General features: G+C 48.1%; 1 protein-coding gene across 3 annotated transcripts in view; it reads left to right on the top strand.

Annotated features, from left to right (window-relative positions):
- Positions 1-15,268, top strand: part of arhgef1a (Rho guanine nucleotide exchange factor (GEF) 1a) — an 81,100-nt gene that overhangs the window by 25,841 nt on the left and 39,991 nt on the right. The window contains exon 1 of one of the 3 annotated variants that reach the window (XM_035429845.1): positions 6,975-7,370. The exons of the other annotated variants lie outside the window; for them this stretch is intronic. Within the exon in view, the coding sequence (XP_035285736.1) occupies positions 7,305-7,370 (66 nt within the window). The 5' untranslated portion in view covers positions 6,975-7,304. Of the gene's footprint in view, positions 1-6,974; positions 7,371-15,268 lie in introns of those variants that run through there. 3 annotated transcript variants of the gene reach the window in all.

Raw genomic sequence — 15,268 nt, 5'->3', positions numbered from 1 at the left:
ATGTACTTAATGAATATTCTAATTATAGAACACTGACTTAGAACTTTGAAAAAAAAAAAAAACATTCCAAAAACCTACTTCACAAAGGGTTAAAATAAATCTGTAATATGCCACCTTTAGCATTAAAATCGATCAATGATATTTTCTGTTCTCAGTAAAGATCTGCTTGACGATAAGAGAATTAGGATTGGAGCAATGGAGGATAATTTGTGCTAGCATGAGAGACTGAAGTGTAGATGGGGAGTGTGTACACTACTCACATGGAGAATTTAAAAAAAAATAACTATTACAGAAAACCTACTCTTCAGAGGGTTAATGTACACCCGGTGTGTTCTGTTCAATTCCCACTTCCCTGGGATCCAACTTCCAAGTACTCACGGGCATTTCTCACGAAAACCTTAAATGAATCCCACGCTCCAATCGGACATACGTGCTAACGTCGCTAAGGTAGCTGAGTGCAGGGGCGGCGAGTCAGCATGTAAACGTCTGTCGTAAAAGACCAACCCCCCCCCCCCCCCCCCAGAGCTCCTGGGAGTGCGATTACTTCCCTTGGCTTGTAACCTATGGTCTTCAGTTCCCCGCACTAATTGTGCCTCTTGGGGGAGCTGTGATCCAGAACCCGTAGCAGAGCCCCCCCTCCCTCCCCCACACCATCACGGTAAGCAATGATAAATTAATGATAGCTTTCCTGAGAGGAGGGCTGGACCAGCAGAGGTAGAAAATCCAGGTTCAGGAAGTTAAACTCCTCTCCAGTATTTGGTTCCAGTCACCTGGATTTGCTGATTAGCACAGTTATTCAGCCAGGAGGTGCAGAAGTGTTGAAATCAGCTGGTTGGAAGAAACACACGGCCTGGACTTTTACTTTCCACACCCCTGGACTTTCCACCTCTGTGGACCGGGCCAACAACACTGTGTGCCCTCTCACAGCAGAGGGCTTTGACCTTTGACCTTTACTTCGCCCCCCACCCCCAGAGCTGTACCTGAGCTGTTTGTATGAGCTGTCTGCGGTGGTGGAATTAGCGGGGTGCGGTGGGTGCCACGCACCCTTGTAAACAGCCAGGGGGGGCCCCCTAAGAGCCCAAACATAAACACTAACTTTGGCCTAATTCATAAAAAAACATTGTTTAATGAATGCTGACAAGTAACACTGTGCATCATTTACATTAAAAACAAATAACAGATAAAGTTTAATCAGAGTTTTTATTTGAAATGTACCGTATCTTTACAGTGGACGCGTTCTCATCATGCGTCGCACCCGTGTGTGTGACAGGTTAACTCCGCCCCCGTCTGCGTCACACGCCGGGCCCTGGAAACGAGGGGAGGTTAGGGTAAAACCCAGACGCTCCTGTGCGTCTGCGGAAAGGTAGGAGGTGGGCGAGCGGGACGGTGCGAGACGCGGGGGCGTCGCCCGAGGAGCCGAGACTTGAGTCGTTAAAAATTTGAGAAAAAGCCGTCGGCCGGCTCGTCAGCTCGATGTGTGCGCAAGGTCAGTCTGAGATTAGACGTCAGTGTGTGAACCTAGGGGGAGAAAGGGACTGAGAGGGTGAGATATCTGAAAAGATAAACTGTGATAGAGGGGGAGGGGGAGAGAAGGAGAGTGAGGGGGAGAGAGGGAGACAGGGAAAGGATAAATATGTCTGGTGGAGTTGATGTTATTGTTGATTTGCGTCTCTTGTAAATGATTGCCGTAGAAATTCTATAGCTTTCTGTGGGTGTGCCAGTAATGCATGTTTGAACTGAATTTCAAGAGGGAGAGACAGAGACAGAGAGAGAGAGAGAGAGAGAGAGAGAGAGAAGAGGGCAAGATATGACGTTTCATCCGCCCCCAAAAACGATCTGTCTTCAGTCTTATTGTAATCGGTGGTTTTATTTATCTGGTGTGAAGTGGACAGCGATAAGAGTCTGCGAATAGTCCAGACAACATAGATTAGCTATGAAAGAGGAGAGATAGCGGTGTCCTCATACGCAGACAGCTTTGACAATGTCTTACAGCATGTAGCTTCACTTTAACCCAGTGCACCCGCGTAAAGCCAGACTTCACTGCAGGGTGGAAATGTGAAATGAAGTTAAACCATAAAGGTGGCGTCATAAATGCGAGCAAGACTACAGGACGATGCAGACAAAGTCAGAACAGGAGAGTGGACAACAATTCATTAGTCACAGTTATTTTATGCATGCTCTCTAAGTTTAGAGCAAAAGATGCAAAACCCATTGCAGTTGTGGAGAAAAAGGCAAATGGCTATGGTTTCGGTATCGGGATTGGATGGTTGCCACTGCAACTGTTGCTCCAAAACAACAGATGTTTTCACTAAAGCAAAAGGTTTTGTTTTTTTTTTTGCATTATCAGTCCACCTATTTTCCAGTGTTTTTGTTTCTGTTGTGTCACTTCTGTTTGGGGAAAGAAAAAAATGAATGATCCAAGGACTGCCAGCCACGTGTCAGTCCCCCTGGGTGCGTTAAAACCACACCGGAGACCAGGGAACCGGCATGCACCGCCCCGGAGACCAACGAAGCGGGGGTGGGGGGGGATGCCGGGAAAATGGGAAAACCACTCAAACATCCATCTGCAGGGGGAATCCGGGAAACTAGCGCATGCTGAAAACTGAGCCAGCGTTTCTTAAGCTGTGGTCTTTCCTGAGATTTAACCCTTTGAGTTGTGACATCACAAATGTGTGATTAGAATGTTCGTTACTGAACATTCTATTGCTGATGTCACAATCACTACTACATTGAAGGAGTGAAATGGAGTTCTAGAACACCGATTTTTTTACATTTATTTTTTAAACATTCCAAAAAAACCTACTTTTCATAGGGATAACAGCAGTGGATAGGAACGCCAGAAGGACATAGGAATATTTGTTGGTGAGAACAGACCATTCAGCCCTGTCTAAGCTCATCATTTAGGCACATTTTTTTCACTTTTTTTCTGAAGTACATTTTTTGTGAATATTTGAACAGAACAGCATAGTGTTACGGAGGTTGTAAATCGTGTTTGGAGAGGAGGAATGGAACCTCGTGTAAGTGAGGCTAAAGGGATTGAGTGGGGGGGGGGCTTTATTTGGGGGGGTATTATGCACACACTGCTGGGAGGAATGGCTTTGAAACCAACTTCCCTGTGCCAATCAGCTTGTGATATGATGATGATGTCATTTTGTGTCTCTACCAGAACTGCATATCTATCAATCAATCAATCAAACAGTTTCACTATAGTACCATTTACCAAAAACTTTTACCCTAAGTGCACCAGTTTGTGAGTGACTTGGAAAATGATTCTCTGTTAATGATTCTCTATAAGGCATGCCTACTCTTGGATTAGTACCCTGTCAATGTGTGGAACAGTGTGGTCATGTGACAGTGCTGTCGGAAAAAGATCACATGCGGGTGTTGGTGAGGGAATGGGTGTTGGTATGCAAAGCACTGTTAGGTGTGTGCTATGTTAGCCAAGACTTCCCCCTTAGCAAGTTAGCAAGTTCCCCCTTTTTGTTTCATCAGCGGACTCAAACTTGCATCCCACAGCGGCGAGGCACAGTTGGCTTTGCCCCTCAGCTGGGAGGCAGGTCCTGTGGCTCCCTGCAGGATGGAAAACTTTGCTTGTGAGCGGGGGGGAAAAGGAGGATCACACACGGTTCACCTGTGGTGCTGCTCGCTCGGGGGCCGCGGTAACAGAAGAGACCCAATCAGTGACTCCGGGATGGAAAGCCAAAATGGAATGGCAAAAGAAAAGCAAATAGATGCCTCGCTTGAATGCAGTGCGGTTTTATTGAAACCCAGGGGAAATGGGTCATTATTGAAGAAACCCGGGAAAAGTGCGATTAACAAGACTGCCGCGTGACCAGTACGGAAGGAAGTTAAAGGAACGGAGCAGGAGTGAGTGCAGTGCGGGCGGAGCAGGAGTGAGTGCGGTGCGGGCGGAGCAGGAGTGAGTGCGGTGCGGGCGGAGCAGGAGTGAGTGGGGTGCGGGCGGAGCAGGAGTGAGTGCGGTGCGGGCGGAGCAGGAGTGAGTGCGGTGCGGGCGGAGCAGGGGCGGAGAAAGGGTTAAACACGCAGCAGACGCGTTAGGCCAGCGTGTGGGGGAGTGTGTGTGTGTGTGTGATCTCCTGGGAAAGAGAGAGAGAGCGAGAGAGAGGCAGAGCAGAGATGACCAGCGGCCTGTGGGAGTGTGGTGGGTGCAGGTGTGTGTGTGTGTGTGTGTGTGCAGGAGTGCGTGTGTGTGTGTTTGTGGGTGTGTGTGAGAGAGAGAGAGAGAGAGAGAGACCGCAGAGATGACCAGCGGCCTGTGGGAGTGTGGTGGGTGCAGGTGTGTGTGTGTGTTTTTGTGAGAGAGAGAGAGAGAGAGAGAGAGAGAGAGAGAGTGTGTGTGTGTGTCAGAGAGTCAGAGTCAGAGACAGACAGAGAGACAGGCTTGGCTTTTTAAAAAAAAAAAAAAAAAAACTAATTCATAATCTAACAGTCATTGTATATAGTTGTATTTTGTAAGCACTGATTTGGCAACACAAGTGCCTATATCTGTCATGCCAATAAAGCACTTTGAAATTGAAGTGAGACAGAGAGACAGAGAGAGGGAGACAGAGAAAGATTTGGGACATTGATCAAACACAGTACTTCAAAAAAAAAAGAAAAAAAAGCAAACAACCCCCACAAGCAGGGAGAGGTAGAAAAAGAGTGAGAAAAGAGACAAAGAAAGAGAGAGACAGTGCGAGAAGAACAGATAATCTTCAGTTCTCTTATACAGACACAGCCCTACTGCATCCACAAAAATGAAAAGATCAAAAACCAAAGCAAAGCCTTCCTTCCTCATCCACAAGACGCAGCACCCCGTTGACCCCCCACAAGTGCTCAAAGTGCAGTTTGTTTTCCTCCAGTGTGCAGTAGGAGAACTCCACCCGAAGCCTTGCTGCCATCAGCCCACACACAATGCTTTCTGCCTCCATTGATCCCGCCCCAAGGCCTTTGTCTTTCCTGCTCATCCAAGTTGCTAGTTTAGCCTGACCAAAAATAAAGTTTGTATGTAGAGTGAGTGAGTGAGTGAGTGAGTGAGTGAGTGAGTGAGTGAGTGAGTGAGTGAGTGAGTGGGTGGGCGGGCCGGTGCCGGGCGGGCATGCGGGGCGAGGCGGGGCGGGGTGGGGCGGAGCCTGTTTGGGTTTAAGAATACTGAGGTATGAGTGGGCAGTTTTGAATGCAGAAGTGTGAGTTACCCTGTGGCTGGGCTTGATAGAGGGTGCAGGTTCACATGATTGGGTGAGGGGTTAGGGTTAGGGGGTGTAGGAGTAAAAGCTCTGTGGAGGATGGGTGGAGTGGGGGTTGGGGTTAGGGGGTGTAGGAGTAAAAGCTCTGTGAAGGATGGGTGGAGTGGGGGTGAGGGTTAGGGGGTGTAGGAGTAAAAGCTCTGTGGAGGATGGGTGGAGTGGGGGTTGGGGTTAGGGGGTGTAGGTGTAAAAGCTCTGTGGAGGATGGGTGGAGTGGGGGTTGGGGTTAGGGGGTGTAGGAGTAAAAGCTCTGTGAAGGATGGGTGGAGTGGGGGTGAGGGTTAGGGGGTGTAGGAGTAAAAGCTCTGTGGAGGATGGGTGGAGTGGGGGTTTGGGGGTGTAGGAGTAAAAGCTCTGTGGAGGATGGGTGGAGTTGGGGGTTAGGGTTAGGGGGTGTAGGAGTAAAAGCTCTGTGGAGGATGGGTGGAGTGGGGGTGAGGGTTAGGGGGTGTAGGTGTAAAAGCTCTGTGGAGGATGGATGGAGTGGGGGGTTCGGGTTTGGGGGTGTAGGAGTAAAAGCTCTGTGGAGGATGGGTGGAGTGGGGGGCTTGTGTGTTTTGGCTGAAGCACAGGGTTCTTTTTCTTTCTCTCTTTCTCTTTCTCTTTCTCTCTTCCTCTAAATATAGACAGGGCAGCTCTTGCTACACTTTCCCTCCCTTACTCCCTTTCACCCTCCCTCCCTCTGTCCCACCCCGTCACACTCCATCTCCAGCTCTCTCTCTCCCTCTCTTTCTCTGTTGTTATTTTGCCTCTGTAACTCCCCTTATGCGTCCCACCCGAGCTCCTTCCAGCAGAAACGTGCTTAAAAACTGTGACTCCTGCAATGTTTTGATGAAGGAAACGGGGGCCTCTTCTCTTGTGGGCATTTGAAAGTGTGGGCCTCTCTCTCTTTCTCTCTCTCCTCCCTGCTCCCTGTTGTAAGAGCCCCAGTCTCTCCAGACTTCCTCCACCTCTTTAGTTCGGCCTGGCCGAGGCTGGCTGTCTGGATCGACAGTTCCCATTTCACAAGAAACGTAATTTTCTTGTGATTACACTGAACCCTCCTCTCCTCCCTTAACCTTTGCAAAAGTATAAACACCCATTTAATGTTTTCTATTCTCAGTTCCAAAGTGCCATTCACCACCTCCCACCCACCCTACCGCCTTCACACACACACATTTATGCAGACACACAACCACAGCATACCTAAATGAATATGTTTCAGTGTGCTCTGTTGGTCTTTCAAGGCTATCCGCCTCGTTAGTACAATTCGATTCAATACTCCATTCTCCATTACCTTAAAGCATGAACATAAACTGTAGCACGCGGTATGAAATCTGGTGGCATGCGAACGCTGCATTTCCCAGCTTTGTTGACGTGGAGAAAGTATATGTTTGTGTGACATATTTTTGTGGAGAAAACACACGAGGTCTTTTGAAGGTTTTATCAAACCTTGTTCGGATTTCTGCATTCTATACAAAGGAACGGAGTGTGCCTCAGCCGCATAATTCAGAATACAAATTCAAAAGCTAAGGTGTATTAAATGTATGTTTATTGTAAGTAACGGTTCCCAGACAGTTAGGATCATAAAAAAAGTAAAATACGCGGTGTGCTTTTCATTGGCTGCGAGGACCGAGGGTGGGATGGTCTAATGGGCATTACGTTATTGAAATCATAGACGTCATTGGTCTAATGGTGCGCAAGTGGAGCGCAAGAGGACTAGAGCCGCCTCAGGGGGCGTGGCTTTGGACCGAGGAGCGGTGCCTTCAGTTTAGAGCTGTATTAACTACATACCACCTTCGAGTTTCCTGTATGGAAAAGTGAATCGACTCTCTGTGACGGGTGAACATTCTGAAAAGCCATTTGGGGAAAAATACAGTTAATGAGTTTTATTTTAATTAATGGACTAACTATTTGACTTTTTTTGAAACCGAGATCAGGAACTTACTCTTACTACTGACGACACGAAAGAGGATTCTTTTCTTTTTTAGAAAAGTGTTAAATACAGTGAAACTGCAACGCTGTACATGCATTCTGTGAACGGATTCGTGGTCTTTTTGTAGTGATCTGAAGCTCGCTATGTCCAGAGTTACGGATCCTCTACCGAAAACGCGACAGGACAGAATGAAAGAAATCAGTTTGCGGGTGAGTTCCGTATCTGAAACCGGTGACTTCAATTACAGTTGATGTATTGCTGTATCTTACTAGTCGGTATAACAGTAGCTTAATGTCTCACTACTTTAAATAATCAATCAATCAATCAGTCGATCCTGTGGTTAAAATGTAGCCTACTCAGAGCCGTGCCGGGTGGCTCGCGCACCTTCGGTGTATTGAGTGGGAGGGAAGTTGCGCGCGTCTGCAGATTAGCACTGAACTGTAGGGTGCATTATAGATGATAGATTCACATCCATTCTACTTCGGATTTACGCTTTCGTTATGCTACCTCTCCGTGTTTGACAGCGAAGGGTTCCCGGTTTAAAATCCATAGCGTTACGCGTGGTTTAGTGTAGCTTTGTGGCGTGGTAGCCTAAATCGCTTGAGTACCCCAAGCACGTTTCCCGGGATATTTTCTGAAAGAACAGAGAGTTCAAAGAAAGGGAAGCCCTGTGTGTGTGTGTCTGTGTGTGTGTGTGTGTGTGTGGGACACAGAGGGTTCTTTTTGCGCAATGGACATTTCCGTCCATTCTTTCTTAGTTTCGTAAAAAATCGCCGAGGACTCACATCCGTTGCATGTGGAAGCGCAAAAGAAGTAACAGAAAGTAACACGCAGTGTTATACGTGGAGTTGTTTTAGTGTGTATATGCAGACAAGGTTAATTTCAATGTACAATATTTGATCATGTTGGAGGTATTTATTGAGCCTTACCAGTAGTCAATATTTGTGTGTCCAGATAAAGTCAGTGAGTTGGAGGCAGTGGTCATTTTCAACTAGAAGAATGAATATAAAATAAATGAGAATCTAAAGTCCTTTGCCTTTAGAAATGTATTATGACTCGACTAACTTGTATGAACAGTTCCTGTAGGTGATAGTGTGTGTGTGTGTGTGTGTAGGAGTGTGTGTGTGTGTGTGTGTGAGTGGGGGTGGGGGGGGGGCATCCCTTGGGGGGTCCCCTTATCCCTGTCCATGACCACGAAATGCACTTTTTGTACGTCGCTTTGGTTAAAAGCGTCTGCCAAATAAATGTAATGTAATGTAATGTAATCCCACTGGCCTGTCTGTGATACTGTGTTTAATGACTAGAGTCACATATGCTTTTGCAGTTTTTAAATGGATTTAATGGGAAAGAGCCTGTTCTTTCTCTTTCTGTTTTACGTTCCTGTATCTCTCATCCATTTTTTTTTTATATTCATTAACACCATCATTGGTATGCTCTCTCTCCCTCTCTCTTGTCTTCCCTTCCCACTGTTTGAAGTCTCTCCACCTCCAACTCCTTTACCCTGACCATCCCGTTTCTGCTTCTTTTCCTCTGTCCTGCTGCCTTTCTCCTCATCCTCTGTTTCTTCTGGAGGCTGTGAGAGGCCTCTGTTGAAACGGAAAGGTTGTCTCTGCTGGTGTTGGTAGTGCTGGTGGATTTCATTACCAACACGTTATTTCAAGCTGTAATGAGTGGCTGTCAAATGAATGTGTTTTATGAGTGTGTGTGTGTGTGTGTGTCTGCAGTTGGATTCGGTGTATGCTCTGTGGGTGATACCGATATTTGAATGTGTGTGTGTGTGCGTGTGTGTCTGCAGTTGGATTCGGTGTATGCTCTGTGGGTGATACCAATATTTGAATGTGTGTGTGTGTGCGAGTGTGTTTGTGCACGCATGTGCAGTTGTGATTCTGTGTGCGCTCTGTCGGTGATATAGATATTTGAATGTGCGTGTGTGAGCGTGTGTGCATATGTGTGTGTGTGTGTGTACGTGCGTGTGTACGTGCGCACTTGTGTAGCTGTGATTCTGTGTGCGCTCTGTTGGTGATACAGATATTTTAGTGTGTGTGTGTGAGCGAGCATGTTCAGCTGTGATTCAGTGTGCTCGGTTGGCGATGCAGATGTTTGAATGTGTGTGTGTGTGTGTGTGAGTGTGTGTGTGCGAGCGAGCATGTCCAGCTGTGATTCAGTGTGCTCGGTTGACGATGCAGATATTTGAATGTGTGTGTGTGTGTGTGTGTGTGTGCGAGCGAGCATGTTCAGCTGTGATTCAGTGTGCTCGGTTGACGATGCAGATATTTGAATGTGTGTGTGCGCTCAGCAATGGTTTCCATAGAAATGCAGCCCCGTTTGCATGGGAATATCAGCCTCGTGTTCTGAAGCGGAGGTTCTGAGACGCCCGACTCTCTCCGTGAAGGAAACGCACCACCTGTTGCCGAGTGAAATTACGCGGCGGCAGCGCGGACGAATCTGCGCGGTTTGTCCGCGAACCGGTCATAGCCACGCCCACATTTACAGCGGCCAGGCGTCTCCCTGTATGGAGACAGGGCCGGGAGCTTCCCAAACTGTTTTATACCCCTTTAACAGCCATGACGGGGGGGGGGGGGGGTGCTGGCTTTCCCAACCGCTGCTAACACGCAGAGAGTTGCCCAATCAAATGCTGGGAACAGCAGGTTTCGTAATGTAGATGGTCGGTGTAAATGTCAGTAAAAGAGTCTCCTGGTATTCAGCTTTCAAACGGAAAGCTCAGTTTTCACCAATTACAGCAGCTGTTGTGATGAAAGGGGCGGTGCCACCGAGTCTTTAATTGAAACAAATTGGAGTCCCAGATCAGGAGTAACACTGACCCGGGCCCTGTACTCTTAAAGAGTCTCAGACTAGGGCTGTGTCTGAATTCGCCTCCGCACTACTGTGTCCTCAAACTATATGCTGTCTACTACGCATACTGTCTACTGTTTAGTGCGTATTTTTCAGTATTCTTTGTTGTTTTTCAGTAGATATCCTCCGTGCTATTTTCGACCGTGCTGCGGAAGTTTTGTAAGACGTTCCGCCCTTGCTCACACGTCGCTGTTGTTGTTGAAGGAAACCTTCAGCAAAGCTGCGCCTGGTTTTTGAAGCAAAGCTGCATGTCATATTTGTGTGACCGAAAATGGTCGCTTCCTTCCTGAAAAGGAATGTACTCAGCGAAACCCCCAGAAATAAGTATGTCACCCTGTGAATTGAAGTACACTATTTAGAGAAAATTTTGCAGACTTAACAACTTTCTCATCCGGCGTACTTAACAGGTATACTCAATAATAGGGAAGTGCGCTGATTTGGACATGGCCCAGCTGCTACTGACCTGGGATCAGCCGCCGCTGTTCACATCCTAAGCCTGTATTCTATGGGCTAAAAGGCTAAACTGATCTTAGATCAGTACTCCTGGTATGAAACTTCATGACTATGCACTGTTCTCTCTGTACATACACAACTATGTACGGTAGGAACACTTTAAGCCAGCATGCCACTTCCCCAGTAAGACAAGGCTAGCCCCTGTGCTTCTATAGCAACGCTCATTTCCATTTATTTTAATGAGGAAAAGGTGGCATTAGCAAGCTGGGTCAGCAGCAGAAGCTTTTAATAAATGCTGTTGTTGTTTTTTTTCCTTCCTCGGCTTGTTTTTCTATGCATTCTGCTGCAGTAGCAAAACGGTGGCAGTTCGAAAGATTAATGATTAAGGAGACGTTCTGAAAAGGCCTAATTTATCGCCCTGCTGAATTGTCCGAAACCGCTTGTCCCTTGTCGGTTGAGCCGGTTGCGATTTTATCAGCTGTTTTTTAAAATACGTCTTGGCTTGCGCAGTTGTCGCGTGAACGCGAAGCAGATGCCGTCCGCGTGCGAGCGGGAAGGCTGACTCCCTCGAACAGCTGTAGCGTGGGCAAATGTGTTTTTCAGTCGCAGGGCTTTATCTGGTGGGGGATTTAAAGCAGGAGTGGGGAACCCCTTTCCTGGAAAGCTGGAATCTATTCCTGGTTTTTGTTTCGGCCATTTACCCTGGTTTAGGTAGTTAGCTGTAAGCACTGATGCTGGTTCACTTCAGTGAGATTGTTTCACATAGTGGCATAAGGCAGTCTTCAGTTGTCCTTCATGCACCTTTGAATAAATATAGCGCAAACTTCAGGTTTTGTAAACAGCATCATTTCTGTGTTTTTCCTGGCATGAAAAGAGTCTTCTGGCGGTCCTGTCATTGGGCTAGCGCTTGCGGTCGGGATCCAACATTGTTCTCATTCAACTATTTCCTGTTTTCCCTTTTTTCTGCTTTGGTGCTCACCAAAAATTTCTTTATACAGGAAGAACCCTGCATCTGTCTAAGGTAAAGGTTAATAAGCATCTTGCTCAGGGGTATCATAGCATAACCCTCACCTGGGATTTGAACCTGCAACCTCCTGGTTAGAAGCCCAGGTTCTTATCCACCACATGAACATGACTATGTCACTGTGCTTGACGTCGGCTGATGTCAGGGTTCCATTCCCGATGGCGCAGAAACTCTAGCGGTGATCTATGCAGGTGTAACCCTGGGAAAATGGTCACGCAGCAAATTTCAGTGTTCTTTTAACGGATGTGTGTACCTTTAAGAACAGCTGGGCGCTCCGTTTTACTTGGGAGAGGGAATATAGTGAGAGGAGACGGCCAATGGGAGCCAAGTGCTTACGCTGCGGTTTAATTCGGGGTTTAATCGATGGGTCGACGCAGCGTAAATACCTGATTTATGAGCGGAGTTTACTGCTGAACCTGTAACGCGGGGAAGAGAGGGGAAGAGAAACATAATTACAGCCTGCGCCACCGTGAGCATTAAAATGCGTCAATAATGAGCCGCCTTCAGCGTTAAAATACACCCATAATGCACCACCTTCAGCGTTAAAATACACCCATAATGCACCACCTTCCGCGTTAAAATACACCCATAATTCACCACCTTCAGCAATGACCCTTTAATGCTTTGAGGTGTAAGTTCACAAATATGTGCTTAGAATGTTCTTAACTGAATATTCTAATGCTGATGTAACAAGACCAGGTCAAAACCTAGTATATGGCTGGACCTAACACATGTGATCCGGCCGACCAATGGTGTAACTTCATAACTCGGCCGACCAATGATATAACTTCATCGCTCAGTTAGATCACTCAGTCGTTCAGTCGCAAACATTCGCGTTTGTAGGGCTGGCCCCGCTGTTGCGGTCCAGCCAAAAATGGATTTCTAGAACACTGACTTTGAACTCTGGGAAGAAAAACATTCCAAAAAACCTACTTGTCAAAGGGTTAAAGTAAATCTGTAATATTCCACCTTTAGCATTGACATTAATCAATAATATTTTCTGTTCTCAGTAAAGATCTGCTTGAACATGACAGAACTAGGAAGTGATGGAGGATACTGTGTGCTAGCATGAGAGACTGAAGTGTAGATGGGGAGTGTGGATAGCACTCTGTATGAGTAGTGTACACTGAAGTGCGCATGACGAGTGCACTTTACAGTGTGGCTGTTTACTGTAGACTGTAGTGTGGATGATTCTTGTCAGCAGCTCTTGTGTGGGAATGTATATGTGGGCGTGTGACCAGCCTGTGCCTCAGAGAGAGAGAGAGAGAGAGAGAGAGAAGGAGGGAGAGAGTGAGAGAGAGAAGGAGGGAGGTGGGTGTGCTTGTGGAAAGGCTGGTGGGCAGTGAGCAGGCAATGACTCAATTTGGTAACAAAGTTTAATGTGCAGTTTCTGTGGGAATTTTTGCTTTTTTCATATTTTGTGTCATCAAAGCTAATGGAGCATTCCCCTTCTGTGAGCTTTACTGGATCAGAGACAGACATGCACGCACACTCTCTCACACAGACATGCACGCACACACACACTCTCTCACACAGACACACACACGCACACACACACACTCTCTCACACAGACACACACACGCACACACACACTCTCTCACACAGACACACACACGCACACACACACACTCTCACACATACACACACACACACACACACACACACACACCTACACTCTCACACAGACACGCACGCACACACACACACCTACGCACTCTCACAGAGACACACACACACACACACCTACGCACTCTCACAGAGACACACACACACACACACACCTACGCACTCTCTCTCTCTCTCTCACACACACACGCACAGGCAGAGTGAGTGAGGAAAAGACAGAAAGAAAGAAAAGACAGTGAGGGGAAAAGGAAGGAACACCCTCCCTTTCTCTCTCGTCCGTGCGTCTGCCCTCTCTGTCTCATGCAACAGCGCGTGTCGCGAGTCCGTCGAGTCCGTCAGCGTGACTCACCCCCCCCTTGTGTGTCACACTGATCATCTTCCCCCCGCTGTCTCGGCGGTGAATCAGTTCCTGTTCTGCAGCCACTGACCCTGGGAATGCTGCTGAGTGTTAAATCAACTCTTTGCAGTGGACATTTTAGGGAAATAGTCCCTTTTATGATCTCCCAGGCTATGCCGCGTATGATTGGGCCTCTCGCTGTGTACCACTGAACTAGGAGGCCGTCCAGATCGATGCACGTTCCTTTGCTCACTGGCACTGTGAAAATAGAGACCGATATTAATAAAGGCTCCGCGATTGGCTGGACGTCACGGCCAATGGGAGTCTTGCTTGGTCTCTGCGACTTCTGTCCCGTTTTGTGCATTTTTAGCCCCCTGACTTCTGCAGTTTAGGCTACGTCTAGCGGAGCCGCTATTTTTAGCCGCGGGGCCCGGCGCTCTGGAATGTTCAAACTCGGGTATTCGCGGCGTCCGATAAGCTTGGCGGGCGACGGAACACGTCTCCCGAGACTGCGAGTCTGCCTTTTTTTTTTCCCGCCGAGACGTTTATCGCCGCGTCGTTGAACGCGCAGCCGGTGGAAGCCGTCCCCGGTCGTTCGGTGAGGTGACGGGCTCTCGGCGCGACCTCGCCGTCCCCCGGGTCACCGCTCGGCCTCTCGCGGGCATCGCCGCGGTACCCGCGTGGGTTTTTTCGCGACGCGGCGGCCCTTTCGAAGCGCCTGAAGCACCGCTGCCCCGATGTGCTAATCTGCCGCTGTTTAAAGAGCCCGTCACTCCCGTTTCCTAGGGGTCAAGGAGTCCTTTGGCAGCCTGTGTAACTGAAGCAGCGTTGGTTAAGATGCACTCTGAGTGTGTTGGTGTGCGAGCGGCACGCTTTGTCTGTTCCTAAAGACCTGCTGTATGGAAGGTGAGGAGAAGCTCCTGTGTTGCGTAACCACCCCCACCACCCACCCACCACTCCACCCACATGAACTGCTGAACAGAAGTGTTTGCCCCCCCCCCCGACCCACAGCCACCACCCACCCTCAAAACATTCGGGGGAATGGACTTGCTCCCCGTCGCGCTCAGTCACACCTCTCACCCCAAACGCCCAGGCTCGCCGGGAAACATCTGCGGTTGTCACGGTAACCATTCAGTCATAGCCGCTATCTCTGTGGCTTCAGGCCTGGATACACCGTCGGGTTCGCCTCCGAAGCTCTTTTTTGGTCGCGATTACAATGGTGACTGTGAGTCACTGCGTGTGTGTGTGTGTGCATGTGTGCGCGCGCGTGTGTGTGCGTGTGTACCTGTGTGTGAGGAGCCAGGGCTGCTGGGAAGGCTGAGTTCAGTGGTGAAAATGAACAGAAGGGGGTTCTGCTTTTCATCACTAGTGTCTGTCTCCCACACCCTTCCATATTATAACCAGCGCCTCCTCAACACTGAACACCAGGGCCTCCTCAACACTGAACACCAGGGCCTCCTCAACATGCTCAACACCAGGTGCTGCATAAAACACAGGCCTTCCACTTTTGCGATTCCTGAACACAGTCGGTTTCAGCCAGTTCTGCAAAGAAGAACCAAAAACACATGCCTTTTGTTTGTTAGTCAAAGTTAAGGACAAAACTTTGAATTCAGCTCTGGGGCTTTTGCATTGTCAAACTTATGTGTAATTCCTACGTCCGTTAAGCGTTACCAAGGAGGAAGCTATCAGTGAGCACCCAGTCACCTGAATGCTGGGTGATATCCTTAGTAGTCTGTGAACACATTTGTGTTTCTTGTGTATGTTGATGTCCCACTCTGGCTCTCTTCTGTTTGTGTGACCTCACCCCTGTCTG

Source organism: Anguilla anguilla, chromosome 8, assembly GCF_013347855.1.
Source record: "Anguilla anguilla isolate fAngAng1 chromosome 8, fAngAng1.pri, whole genome shotgun sequence".
Taxonomy (NCBI): domain Eukaryota; kingdom Metazoa; phylum Chordata; class Actinopteri; order Anguilliformes; family Anguillidae; genus Anguilla; species Anguilla anguilla.
Note: the sequence above shows the minus strand (reverse complement) of the source record. Positions and strands in the feature narration are given on the sequence as shown.